We start from the raw sequence: 14160 nt of genomic DNA on the forward strand, positions 1-14160 counted from the left end.
CACTGTTCTTCCGAGCTTTCCAGGTAACTTGTCTTCTCAATCTCCAAGAAGCCCTTTATTAACATTTTCCCAAGTTTGCTGTCAGGCTGCGTCGCCCCTGCGCCATGTGAAACGGACAACCTGGCGCCCGTCGTACTGTTCAATCCAAACTGTTGGACATTTTTCCGTTGAATTTGAAAGTGCTATTTTCCCAGCTTTACCCTCGGAGCTGTGCATGATTAATCCTAAAATTGGGGTAGAATTGTCATTTCAACACATTCTTCATGTTAACTGTGCAAATCTTCCTCTTCCTAGAGCAGAGATTAGAAAATAAATAACAGGAAGGTTGGTAGTTGACTATATAAGCGACGAGCTTCATCGAGGCAGGGGCTAGTTCTCTATCTGTTACGTTTTAGATCTTCGAAATCTCGAGAGAGAGATTGATTGAGTAAGCAGCGTTATCTGGAAACCGGAAAGTGTAAACACGAGAGAAGACGAGATGACTATCACGGCTACACCTACCGTAACTGACGGCCGCCTGACGGTGCGTAGTAAGGTGGCTCTGGATGGAGTTCCGGACAACGTCGTCGTTTCTCCGGTGAGTTCTGGGTCAGCTTTCATTGGAGCAACTTCGACTACTGAAAAAAACCGCCATGTTTTCACTCTTGGAGTACTTGAGTGAGTTCCTGCTCTTTTTTTTTTTTTTTTACAGATGTTTTGCTTCTCTCTGCGTACAATGACGGATCCTGCACGTTCTGGAGAAATTCATTCATTATGAGAATAACAATTTGATTCTACACAATTTAGATTGGTCGCTTCAGTTGGAATTGTGACTTGTGAGAGATTAGGAGATGAATATTTTGATGGAATTTATGAAGCCAAAGATTTTTTCTGATCAATCATTATAATTTTTTAAACCACAGTTGAATTTCCCCTTCGATCTAAATTGAACAGAGTCAATAGACACAAAGTAGGAGCAGCATATCAATCCAATACACAACAACAAGCATCTTACTGTTCTTGGGGGAGGTTTTTTTTTTTTTTTTCTTGGGGGGGGGGGTGGGGAATTAGTTAAACAAAAAGGATTTTCTCCTTTATGCTCTGTTTCTGAAGGTTGTCTTTTGACTTCAATGTGTGGGCATAGCAGGGGATACAGGCTTTTGTGTCTCTTCAGATTCAAAATATGGTGGATGATACCTCGCATGGGGAAAGCAGGTGGTGATATACCCGTTGAAACTCAGATGCTTCTCCTAGAGGCACGGGAAGATTCTGCACTCAATGATGAGGATGGTGAGCAGCCAACAACGGAAAACACCTTCTACATACTGATGCTGCCTGTATTGGATGGCCAATTCCGAACGAGTTTGCAAGGGACTTCAACCAATGAGCTCCAATTCTGTGTTGAAAGCGGTCAGTTGGTCTGTTAGTTCTAGTAGTTTTCTCGTCTGGGAATGCGATTTGTCTTTGTTGGCTTCTGATATGGTTTTTATCGTATTTTTTTTCCAATGGTTAATTGTTTCAGGGGATCCGGATGTTCAATGTTCCCAATCTTTGGAAGCTGTTTTCATCAATTCAGGAGACAGCCCTTACAAGCTCATGAATGAGTCTTTCAAGTGGGTTTGGGTTGAAGTTCAAGATTATCTAATTGCTTGACTTGTGCTGTTTTTTTCCTTTTCTAAAGTTCCAGAGTTGACATATTATATATACTCCTACATTGGTGTAGGATATTGGAGAAGCACAAGGAAACATTCAGTCAAATTAATAACAAGAAGGTAAGCACAAACCGAAATAATTGTTTGTATTAGTGTACTTATTTTCTTCTTGACCTTGGAAGGATGATCAACTGAGATAATATTCTGATCTACATGTTCTTCTTTTTCCATAATTTAACCAATAGATTCCACACAACTTAGATTGGTTTGGGTGGTGCACTTGGGATGCTTTCTATACTGAAGTTAATCCACAAGGAATCAAGGAAGGTCTTGAGAGGTATGGCATAAGTCTGCATATGGTAATTTGAAGTTTCAGTATGAGTAGCCTAAATTTTAACAGATATTATGAGTTTAGTCTTGTTATTTCTGTAGTTTTTCCGAAGGAGGCTGTCCTCCAAGGTTCCTGATCATTGATGATGGGTGGCAAGACACCATAAATGAGTTCCATAAAGAAGGAGAACCATTCCTTGAAGGGACACAGTAAGTTTCCCGTCCCTCTTGGTTTATGATCATCTATTTTTACAGCCAATTAGATATCTGCATCAATTGTTGTCAATACTCTCTCTTTCCATGTTGAAATCCATAGGTTTGCAACCAGATTAGTTGACATCAAGGAGAACAATAAGTTCAAGGGCATAGGCTGTCGTGAGAATCTCCGTGAGTTCATCAAAACCATTAAAGAGAAATATGGGCTGAAGTAAGCACTTGATTCTACTCGATTTGGTTATTTCTTTTGAGAATTTCCAGTATTTACAGAATTTGGATCTGTTTTTGTCACAGGTATGTCTACATGTGGCATGCTTTGCTTGGATACTGGGGAGGGCTCCTTCCAACATCCGAAGCAATGAAGAAATACAATCCCAGGCTTGAATATCCAGTTCAGTCTCCGGGTAACAAAGGGAATATCAGAGATGTTGCCATGGATAGCTTGGAGAAATATGGAATTGGAATGATTGACCCCACAAAAATTCTCGAATTCTATGATGATCTCCACAGTTACCTTGCCAGTAGTGGTGTTGATGGAGTGAAGGTTGATGTACAGAATGTGATAGAAACACTAGGTTCTGGCCATGGAGGGCGGGCCTCATTGACCAGGCAGTGCCAGCAGGCTCTTGAAGCATCGGTAGAAAAAAACTTCATGGACAATAACTTAATTTGCTGTATGAGTCATAACTCCGACTACATTTACAGGTATGATGACCTTGCTTTTGGTAATGTCTCAAGAAAATATTTGCATCTTATTGGCTAGGTTCTGAATGATTGGGTTGGTTACTTTCAGTTCAAGGAAGAGTGCAGTTGCCAGAGCATCAGAGGATTTCATGCCAAGGGAGCCAAACTTACAGACCTTACATATTGCTTTTGTCACTTTCAACAGTCTCCTTCTGGGGGAGATTGTCGTACCAGACTGGGATATGTTCCATGTAAGATTCATCCAAAACTCAAATCTATAAGGTTTAAAAACTCTTTTGAGCCGTTTGAGTGATTGAAGGGGTAACTTCTCCTAATTCCATTCTAACAAGTATACAGCATTTATTACTTGAATGTATTTTCTATTTCTATGCTAATGACTGTAATGTAGTCATAAGATTATTAAGCCTTAGACAAAAGGCAGCTTAGTCATATGAGATAACTTTCCGATGCGGATACTCTGAAACCAGTCTTTAATCATCAGATATGCAGCTATTTAATTACTCTCATTTTGTTTCTCCCAGAGCAAACATGCCACAGCTGAGTTCCATAGTGCTGCAAGAGCATTGGGCGGATGTGGGGTTTATGTAAGGTAAGTCAATGACAACAAAATTCCTCTAAATAATTGTGGAAAATTCTTTCTTCTGACCTTTCCCCCCTACTAGTGAGGAGGAATGCTCTTCACTAATTCTCTTTTTCCTTTTTACAGTGACAAGCCAGACAACCATGATTTTAAACTACTCAGAAAGCTTGTACTACCGGATGGATCTGTTCTAAGAGCTAGATATGCTGGCCGGCCTACCCGGGATTGTTTATTTGAGGATCCGGTCATGGATGGGAAAAGGTCAGTTTTTCTTCAAGTTTATTTCTTTCAACTCTCTAGAGTTCACTAATTTCTTCAAGTCTTCTCACATTAATTTTTTCCTGAATCAAACTATGCAGCTTGCTGAAGATTTGGAATTTGAACAAGTTGTCTGGAATTCTAGGTGTCTTTAACTGCCAAGGAGTAGGACACTGGCCATTGAAAGAGATAGCTCATGATGATCCTACATTATCATCCAAGCCTTCATACCTTTCAGGTCATGTTAGTCCCAACAATGTTGAATTTCTCGAAGATGTTGCAGGTGAAAACTGGATAGGAGATTGTGCAGTGTATGCCTCCAATTCAGGTAATTTACCAATTTCTTCATATAGATTGTTGTTTCTCAAACTATATATCCTTAACTAACAGACTGAATGTCATATTCAGGATCTCTTTCTCGATTACCAAGGAAAGGAATCACTGACATTAGTTTGGGTATTCTACAATGTGAAATCTACACAGTTTCTCCAATAAGGGTAAGTCTTCTGGAACATCTGATTCCTATTTTTGACCTTTCAAGTGCACGTAATACTGACATTGTTATTACACCAGGAATACAATCAAAATGTCCACTTTGCTCCAATTGGATTGATTGACATGTATAACTCTGGAGGAGCAGTTGAAGCTCTGAACTGCGTGAATGATGAACCTTCAGGATGCACAATAAAAATCAAAGGGAAAGGCTGTGGTCGTTTTGGAGTGTATTCAAGCACAAAACCAAAATATTGTCTGGTGGACACAAACAAGGAGGAATTTGACTACAATGCTGACAACCAGCTCTTGACATTGAAACTTCGAATATGCAGTCAAGATGGCAGTAATTTCAGAGAAATTGAATTTTTCTATTGAAGTATTGAGGATTGTTCATGGAAGCTATAAGTGCAAAAAAAAAATCTGATCTTGGCTAGTTTTGTACTGATCAGGGAAATGTGTCCAACTAAAATATGATCTAAATTATGCAAAATGCATGGCTTGTAACACCTAAATATGTTCAGACATTTGTAAACATCACATTAAATGCAATAAATATTACAATACCATTCAAACATTAGAAGCATAAGAGTTGACAATTTTAACAGTAAGGAAATCCCATGAATGAAAATCTATTTAGCTGCTTTCCTCTCCCCCTCCCCCCCCAAACTACTACACTAAAAATAGATGTGAATGAATATTTAGCTCTCCATTACCCCCAACCTCTCTATATGATGGGGTTAATAAAAGTAAATCAATTACTATCTCAATATCTAGATCAATAGGGGAAGGAGCAAATGCTTTTACTGGCAAAGAAACCCTAGTGATCACAGTATTGTTTAAGAAAGAGGATATACAATAATTAATGAGAATGGGTAAGCTATCAAAAAGAAGAGAATTTCTAGTGCGAGCCTTGACCACTTACAGAGTAAGAGTTCTGCAACTTCTACAGCCACTCTCGCTCGCATTAACCTTAAGAAACGAGCTAGAGATTACAGATTAACACGATTATCAAAGTTCCCTGTTTTTTATTTGAAAATTCAATTCCTGTCCCTTTAATTTTCTTTGCAGCCAAACGGAGCGTTAGTAGCTTTCGCCAAAACCCCATTTTAAAGAAAGAAAGGTTGAGCCTCCCTTTCGTGGGCCAGCTATTGTCTACGTGGCACATGATTTGATGATCCGACTGCAAAGGGCACTCCAGATCGTTGGATCAATTGACGGTGGTTCCAAAGTCAAGAAATTGTAATTTGGAAATCTGATGTGATAAACCGTATCATTTAATGGTACGGTTGCAATTGATCTGAAGGTCATCAAACAATCAATCAAAGGATTAAGACTCAAAGGATCTCCCTGATTGACAAACCAAATCCAATGGGGCCAACACCTAGGGCTTCGTAAAACCCTTCAAAAGGTTATCTCAAGAAATTTCGATAATCTTTATATTCCTCTGGCTCTGGTCCTTGTGAGCGGTTTTGCTGCGCAAGACCCATCTATATCTCACTGCTTTCTAAACCCACTTCACACCTTATCTCTCTCTCTCTCTCTCTCTCTCTCTCCGCCATGGCCTCTGCTTCTACACATCTATTCAAGCCGGTGTCAATGGCAGACGGCTGCCTATCCTCTCCTTCAACCGTCTTCGCCACTAAAACAGCATACCCATGTATCTCTCTCCCTGCAAAACCCATAAAATTCTTTAACCTTTCTTGCCCGTCTGCTTCTTCATTTCCTTCTTGGGCATCTCTGAGGAAGAAAATAACCCCATCTACTCTTATCGCTCTTGTGGCCCAGACCTCTGACTGGGCTCAACAGGAGGAAGAAGGAAAAGTTGAGGAGGGGTTCGATTGGGAGAATCAGCAGAGCGAGGAGACTGAAGCTCGTGTCTCGGATTGGGAGGTTGAGGGCGAGGAAGAGGTCTCAGCAGGGGGTGAGGTCGAAGATAGTGAAGTCAGCGCTGGAGATGGGTTTTTCGGAGGGGGGGAAGAGGCTTACCAAGAGCCACCTGAAGAGGCAAAGCTCTTTGTGGGCAATTTACCTTATGATATGGACAGCGAGAAGTTGGCTCAGCTCTTCGAGCCGGCTGGAATTGTTGAGGTTGCGGAGGTAATTGCTTGAGCCACTGACGCTTGAGTTCCGTTTCTCTATAGACTATACAGTTCTGAAGTTTTTGGGTTGCTATTTATTTAATTTTTCTAGGTAATTTACAACCGGGAAACAGATCAAAGTCGTGGCTTTGGATTCGTCACGATGAGTACTGTGGAAGAGGCGGAGAAAGCTGTGGAGATGTTCCACCGCTACGTAAGCATATCCTTACCCACCCCCACCCCCCTCCACCCCCAAAACAAAAAAGGAAAAGGGAAAATTTCTGACTTCTGTGAGAAATGGAAATGTATCATTTGCGTAATTTTGTACTGTATTGATGGAGTTGTCAGTTTCTTGTAGAAGTAGAAACACTTCATTAACATTATAGTGTTTTCAAGTCCAGTATTTAATGATGATATTTTCATATGTTATTACGAATTGCGTAAGATTCATTTCTCTATTTATGAATTGTGACTGCTTGCTTAAAAATTTGCATTCATGGCTCTTGGGAATATGTGCTCTATATGCTTTTTCTTTTCCTGCTGCTTTGTTGAGTCAACAATTAGTATGGGCCTTCAAAAAGTTTCCAACTTGTAAGGATTTATTGTATTTTAGAAGTATGTCTGTTGATTTGGGGGTAGGAAATTCTGTAGATTTATCTAGGTAAATGGCTTAGTTCTCATAAATTAGTGAATTTCTATTTCCTCATCCGTTTGATTCATTTCCAACACAAAGAAAGCCTTGGAGAAAAGAAAAGAAAACTCAAATTAGCCCTCACTCGTTTCGTTTTGGAGATGAAGAAGAGAATCAACCTTGCCTGCCTGCTACAAGCTGTGGAGTCAACTTAGCCTTACCTATTTGCACTATAAGGGCTTAATGGTGACCGTGTGATATTTTTGCTCTAGAAAGATAACAAGACTGATCAGTGAACATGTAGTTTTGCAAGAGGCAGCTCTTTCAAAAATGTATGATATCACTAGAATTTTACTTGTGTGTATGGTTTCTATTTCAAAATCGAAATTAATTCTGGATCAAGCTAATTTCTGGCATTACTGGAGGAACCTTTTTCATGATTTTACAGTTCCATCTCTGTATTTCTGGCAAAGATGCCAAATCTGAAGTGCAATAATCAACTTAAGAACAAGCTGTTTTTTTTTTTTTTGGGAAACCCCTAGTCATTGCCAACACTTCTTCACTCTCATGACCGATGTCCACAACCACACCTCTTCATTCCCATGACCAATGTCCTTATCCGGTGCAACCAATTTTAATGTCATGATCATTATGATTGGAAATTCAGTCAACTTATATGATTGGTAGATAGCTTCAATTTCAAACAACTTGTTGCCTTCTTTCTCTTTCTGCTTCCTTCGAACTTCCTCTTACCTTTCCCAAGGGCCAAAGTTTTCTGGTTGTAATGCTGGATTGGTTCCTAGTGCTCATGAAAAGATGTGAGAACAGAATTTAATTGTAAACAATCATGTTTTTGTTTATTATTAAATTCCTCTCATAGTTTGGTGCCAAATGTGTCAAATTGACACCTATGCTTTTCACCCTTTGCTGATTCCTTGTTTATTGAGAATCTGAAGTATATCGATACGATAACCTTTTTATATAATCTGTTGTTTAAAGTGTTCATTTGTAGTGCTTGTAACAGACTGTAAATTTTACAGCACCATTGGTGTGTGTGTGTGTGTGTGTGTGTGCGCGCGTGTGTGTGAAAAATGTTGTGCCTTCTTTGACATCCAGAAGTAGCAGCACTCTCAATGCTTATGAAAGAATCTGCAAAATTAGTGACTGAATACTATTAATGTAGAACTAGAATCACAAGTGATCCTACTCCCAGGCAAGATTTGAAATTCTGGCTGAATAGAGAAGATGGTTCGGTTCTAGCTTTCAAACACTCTCTCACAGCAAACAAATAAAAGAAAAATAAGAAAAGAAAGAGAATTCGATGTAGGGTTGAGAAGGGGGAAGAAGAACTAGTGAATGGGCATCTCACCCCTCGGGTTTAGGCATCTCACCTAGGACATCTCACCCAAAGCACAACAACATAAGCCATATTTTCTTTTTTCATTAATAAATTCGTGTTCAATGTTGTAACCCCTTGCAAACTTATATAGAAGAGTCAAAACTAACTCAAACACTAAAAAGGAAAGGCCTAACCCAATCCTTAACTCATTGGGAAACCTAAACTGACTAGAAAATTGAAATAACAAAAGAAATAGACTCAAAATAGGACTCTAACTAAACTAATGAATAAAATCTCGTTTTCCTACTTTCTACCCATATTTTAGGTCCATTAAAGTGGCTCATTACAAAGAAAATCCATGGGATTAAAGGCCCAACACATACATAACTCAACCCAATGCTTATTTGAAATAAAATAAGCCCATTAAGTGACTTTTCTACATCAACTATGTGTAATCAAGAAATGGGGAAGGTTTAAATAAGTGGTGAAGGGTATATAAACCATGCCCATATAGGTTATAAAAAGGTTAAACGACACATTGATCTCCCTGTTTTCTCTGGAGAAAACAGCTTTGGCTGCTGTAAGATGAACCACAAAAAAAATTGAGTACTTCCACTCTGTGATTGCAATCTTTTTGACTTGGGAATAATCACTGTGATTTACGGAGATAATAGTGTTACATTGTGGTCTACTGAGATAATAGGGCCACAATGTGGTTTAATAAAAAGATGCACAATAGCATATTCCAAGGTTCTCTTGGTAGTCTACGTCTGGAGATTTAATCCCTTAAGTGTCTCCATGTGGCATCATTATACACATATTACCAGTAATGCCCACAAACCTCAACCATCTCAGTGTGCCTTGTTGAATGCTCATGATCCCTATTGGAATGCTAGTTGATAATATGCTGTATATATGCTTTATTTCTTATTTCAATCCGTAATCCCTTGACATCACAAAGAGTTGTATTCTACTGTAGTAGGGACAGGTCACAGGAAATTTTCTAGCTTTTTCAATTGTGTTTCTGTGTCTGAATGTATTAATTTCTGACTTATATTTGGTGGTATATCTAAGTTTCCCATTCCGTCGGTGGAGCTTGTTCTATTTTTGTGGTTTTGTTAGAATGATTGCAAATTTCCTCTTTGCTTTTAAACAGGATGTAAGTGGCAGGCTTTTGACTGTGAACAAGGCTGCTCCAAGGGGGTCCCGGCCAGAGCGATCCCCTCGAGTGTTTGGAACTTCATTCAGGATGTATGTAGGAAACCTGCCATGGCAAGTGGATAATGCTCGTCTGGAGCAGGTTTTTAGTGAGCATGGCAAGGTTGTGGATGCCAGGGTTGTATATGACCGGGAAACTGGGCGCTCACGTGGGTTTGGCTTTGTAACAATGTCCTCGCAATCTGAGTTGGATGATGCCATTGCTGCTCTTGATGGACAGGTAAGATCTATGCATTCTATTCACATCAATAAAGTACAAATACTTCTTTGAGAGGCAGTCTTGCTGTGATTCTTCAAAATAGATGCTTCGTTTGTCAGATGCATCCTCTTTTGCCTACATATAATATTGGAAGCTTCAAAATGTTATCTGCTTAGCATGCCAGTTTGTTATATCGTTGTCAGACCCAACTATTTACTTAATCTTGAGATATATCACTCCTGTCGGAAATTTACTTATTGGATGTGGTGTTGAATGCATACTAGTTATCTAAACCCAACCTGATTATTTATCAGTCCAGAAGAATAAATCCAATCCAGAGCTGTGTGGTTTGGGGGGTTCTGTAATGGGTAAGCAGGACTTGTTAAGACCCAAAACTTATGTTTTCCCCTCAAGCAGGATGGTGTTTTGTTACTTCTTTGAAAATTGCATGCATGCAGGGCCTTGGCTTTCACTTTGACCGCTTAAAGTTGAAGTTTGATTGGTCAAATTTAACTGATGTACGTCATTCTTTTAGATGGTGAATGATTAATACATCTGTGAAGGGCTTGTTGATTACTTTAAACCTACGTGGTCAAGTCCTATGTAGAAAATTTACTTAGTGAAATCCGCTGAGTGCCAATCTTTACTGCTTCCCATATGCACTTTCTATATGTAGTTACATGTTAGCTAGGGTGGTAATTTCTCTCCATTTAGGTTAGGTGGGGCCAGTTCGGGCCCAGTGGTTCAAGCTGAAGCTTAATTTTTTTTTCATTAAATAAATCCTTAGATTGCATCCATCAGTTATGAGCATTTCTAGTGGGTTATATACTAACTGATAATCATAATAATTTCTGCATGGATTTTCAAGTTGAGGTTATAGAAAACTGCGGACATATCATTGACCTGGGTATCACAGCTAAGGCATGTTCCACAATCAAAAACCATAGAATATTTATTAGTCAGAATTGATAGATTAGGCAATGCTCTGCATCAGATTATAAATCTCTGAAGATCAGCAGATGAGTATTTTTATTGTGGAGCACTAATGGTCCTGATGTGGTAAACTTCAATAAAATTTCTGAATAATGGTTTTAGGTCAGTGTCTACAGCCTTAAGGTATGGACCCTGGGTCTATTCCATCATGACCCGTTAAATTAATTTTTGAAATATTTCTTCTATATGTAATGGAGAAAGGGTCAGTCCTGAACTTCATAATTCCAGTATCAACTCCACTTCTGGGGCTATCAAGTTGAGTCTTGGCTTCAAAGCATGTAAGTTAAGTTCTTATACTCTTACCGAAACAAGCAATTTGATTTTGTGATGGTGTTGGTGCAGAGTTTGGATGGGAGGGCCATCAGAGTGAATGTTGCAGAGGAAAGACCAAGGCGTGGCTCCTTCTGATCTTGAGAGATGAATTCCCAGGGGCATTCTAAGTATTCTCATGAAATGTGGTAAGTTCTTTTTCGAGGGGGGCTGTTTTGACGACCTATTTGTTTTGTGTCATTAAATAGATGGTATTTAGGAAAGTATTTTTGTTTTTAGGAATTGGAAATCCTTTCTTAACAAGCTCTTTCACTTGCTTTCAATATATGTGGTTCTTTTGTTTCTCCTATTTGTTGAGTTGGAATGATCTTCATAATTGTATCATCATCCATTCAAAGCAATTACAGCTCATCTGGTTTGATGGATTTGTATTGGAAGCTGCAAAGAGGTAGCCCTGCTCTGTTCTTTCAAAATCAACTGGGTTGATCGGTTCTATTACTCTGTTGGAGTAGATCAATGGAAACTCTCGGAATAGACAAACGATCGAGTAGCAGTTCTCAACATTTGACCCATCCACTGGCAATAACACACACAGGATTCATCAGATTTAAATGAAGGGCTCTGACATATAATGACTTCACATTATTTTGATTAATTCATCAATTCAATGGTCCTTAAGACCATGCCGCTTCTCATAGTTGTAGCTCAGTGGTGGCTGCCTCTGGTGTAAGACCAAGAAGGTTTTGTGGTCGACTCTCTATTCCGTCCGTATTGGATGTAGTAGCCATGTAGGTGGGGGAGTAAAAGGGTAATAACACATCCCCTTATCTTCCACATCTAATTGTTGAATGCATGAGTGTGTACTTAATACACTTCCACGGCCCTGCATAATACCTTTTGCCTTGGGCTTATCATATCCAACCTAATCTTATTGCGTTATCTTATAAAAGCTCACATGGGATTCTTTTATTAGCAATTTGGTCTTCATCCTTTGGGACGCATTCTTGGGGATGTAAGCTTAAATAATTTTATCTATTTAATGGCATAAACCTGACAAGAGTGGGTTGAGTCTGGATCAAGGATCTAATTATTGGTATCACCGATCTGGGGTTGGTTGTATCTGTCTAGATCTGTTAATATTAACCTTTACCTTTCATAAAAATTAGAATTTTTTTTTTACAATTTTATTCCTGATACTGATGCCCGATCCTATATTGGTCAGGTATTGAGATCTGTCCCAGTCAGTATTGATATGATATGGCCGAAATGTACTAATACCTAAAACCATGGTCTGCACTCTGAAGACATTCTCGGCTATGTAATCTTCTATATATCCTAATTCTTTTAATATTAATATTATATCTTTCTTTTTTTTTTCTTTTCTTTTTTAAAACCCTTTAACTCATGTTGGAAGGTTTTCCAAATTGTTTTTCCAATCTGCACAAATGAAAGGACATTATAATTGGACTTTTGGGTTATTGTTACAGGAATCAAGAATTGAATAAAGAACTGAAATTGGTCAGATCGTAGATGGCTTATTTTACTGGTTTTATTCTGATTTTTTAAAGTGTCTCGCCTCTTATTGACGAGTTCGAAATTATCTTCATTTTTAACTAAGAATGTGAATTTGAAACCAAAATTGTTTATCGAAATCGAACCTAACCGTTTACATTGAAATCGCAAAACCGTTTAGTAAATGGTTAGGTTATGGTTTCAAGTCTTAGGCCAATTAGCTAAACGGGTTGAAACCAAACTGAGTCGTTTAACCCGTGGTTTCAAGTTGAATTGAAATCGTAAAAATTGAACTGTTTAAATCTTCAAAATTGATCCGATTAACCCGTTTAAAGATTAAATAAGGTAGTTGTAAAATATCATTAGTATTTCATTTGATTTAAAGATTGAGTACTGCAAACCTACAAGTAATTCTAGAGGTAGCTTGTTCATTGTTTGGAATGCCGATTAAATTAATCCGACGCACTAAGTAGAATGTATACTGATAAAAATGTAAATTTTGCTTATACTATGGTATATTAAATATATATTCTCAAATATTATAACACATTATTTGAGAGGGGGGGAGGGAGAAGAAGAAAATCTTTGCTATAAGCATTATTCACTGACTTGTTAGATGCGCTTGAGACTATTTTCTATCAAAATGTTTTCTTTTGTTTAGTTGTTTGGTTGTTTTAACAAAAAATAATGGTTTGCATTTCACATTCTCAAGATTGCTAGCAAACATGTGAATAAACTAGCAAACTGATTGCTAACCGTTTAGAAACCGTATGGAATAAATTAAAATCAAAACCGTTTAAAAATCATAGAAATTGAAACCGTTTATTAAATGGTTGTGGTTTCAAAAAATGCAACCGTTTACTAAATGGTTGTTGTTTCAGAAAGTATAACCATTTAGTGAATGGTGCAGTTATGATTTTAGCCAAAATATATATGAATAGGACCGATTAACACCCTTACTTTTAACAATATGATGTTGCCTATGATGAGAAACCTCCTACTTTTCACAGGGAAACGAGGTGGGGTTGGGCCGTTGGGGGTGCCAAGAAAAACTGATGGCAATTAACGACACAACCTGATCATATTGACCAAAAGTGAATGCCAAAAATCCAATGGCAAAATGAAAAAGGGCAAAAAGTGGATAGATCTCATCGGACTTAGGGGATCGTACTGGATCAGTTTCGGTCTAGATTAAATGGATTTATCTTTTTTTATTATTATTATCATTATTAAAATTGAAATTTTGGATCAGTGTCTTTCATGGCTCATACCAATTTGGACGATATGATCGATCCAATCCAAATTGGTATGCATCAGACCACTTATGCTTACCATGAAGGAAAGTTCCGATTCTCCATGCAGGAGCATGGCCAAAGCCAGTACTTTTTGTTTCTCTATTCCCCAAAATAAGGGTTACATCTGTCTTTTTATATGGAAAGGATAGGGAAACCAATAAAGTGGAAGATTATCGACTACAATAACTTCTAGCGGAAAAAAACATGACTACAAGAGCTATCTTCCTACAAAAAGACCCAACGATTACATGGAGCCGTGACGTTTGAGAAGGAATTAAATTTCCTTCCAGTGAAATTTTTTTTTTTTTTTTTGCTCCCACCCTATGATTTTTTATTTATTCATTTAATTTTTGATTGAACAATCCCGTGAAAGTTGTATATATTCATATATGGATGTAAAAATCATCTGC

General features: G+C 38.2%; 2 protein-coding genes across 5 annotated transcripts; both read left to right on the top strand.

Annotated features, from left to right (window-relative positions):
* Window positions 1-235: 235 nt before the first annotated feature.
* On the top strand, window positions 236-4798 carry LOC122076221 (probable galactinol--sucrose galactosyltransferase 2). The gene is made up of 14 exons (XM_042641548.1): window positions 236-657; window positions 1127-1389; window positions 1502-1592; window positions 1703-1751; window positions 1877-1968; window positions 2064-2171; window positions 2278-2388; window positions 2472-2882; window positions 2971-3112; window positions 3404-3471; window positions 3589-3723; window positions 3822-4048; window positions 4129-4217; window positions 4294-4798. Exons 1-14 carry the CDS (start codon window positions 479-481, stop codon window positions 4588-4590), a joined length of 2262 nt encoding a protein of 753 aa, XP_042497482.1. The 5' UTR covers window positions 236-478; the 3' UTR covers window positions 4591-4798.
* Window positions 4799-5655: 857 nt separating this feature from the next.
* On the top strand, window positions 5656-12330 carry LOC122077372 (28 kDa ribonucleoprotein, chloroplastic-like). 4 transcript variants are annotated; one of them, XR_006139780.1, is made up of 5 exons: window positions 5656-6312; window positions 6406-6507; window positions 9420-9701; window positions 11016-11131; window positions 12166-12330. XR_006139780.1 is itself a non-coding variant. In XM_042643307.1 (4 exons), exons 1-4 carry the CDS (start codon window positions 5773-5775, stop codon window positions 11079-11081), a joined length of 990 nt encoding a protein of 329 aa, XP_042499241.1. In that variant the 5' UTR covers window positions 5657-5772; the 3' UTR covers window positions 11082-11292. The 4 variants fall into 4 exon arrangements, 1 of the variants encoding a protein (XP_042499241.1); XR_006139782.1 differs by lacking the exon at window positions 12166-12330 and adding an exon at window positions 11351-11862; XR_006139781.1 differs by lacking the exon at window positions 12166-12330 and adding an exon at window positions 11382-11862.
* Window positions 12331-14160: the final 1830 nt, after the last annotated feature.

This window comes from Macadamia integrifolia, chromosome 4, assembly GCF_013358625.1.
Source record: "Macadamia integrifolia cultivar HAES 741 chromosome 4, SCU_Mint_v3, whole genome shotgun sequence".
Taxonomy (NCBI): domain Eukaryota; kingdom Viridiplantae; phylum Streptophyta; class Magnoliopsida; order Proteales; family Proteaceae; genus Macadamia; species Macadamia integrifolia.

Coding starts and splice junctions, on each gene's coding strand:
- LOC122076221 (XM_042641548.1), top strand. CDS start 479: ATGACTATCACGGCTACACCTACCGTAACTGACGGCCGCCTGACGGTG. Junction 658..1,126: donor TTCACTCTTGGAGTACTTGA/GTGAGTTCCTGC, acceptor TGGGCATAGCAG/GGGATACAGGCTTTTGTGTC. Junction 1,752..1,876: donor GTCAAATTAATAACAAGAAG/GTAAGCACAAAC, acceptor TTTAACCAATAG/ATTCCACACAACTTAGATTG.
- LOC122077372 (XM_042643307.1), top strand. CDS start 5,773: ATGGCCTCTGCTTCTACACATCTATTCAAGCCGGTGTCAATGGCAGAC. Junction 6,313..6,405: donor GAATTGTTGAGGTTGCGGAG/GTAATTGCTTGA, acceptor TAATTTTTCTAG/GTAATTTACAACCGGGAAAC. Junction 9,702..11,015: donor TTGCTGCTCTTGATGGACAG/GTAAGATCTATG, acceptor GTGTTGGTGCAG/AGTTTGGATGGGAGGGCCAT.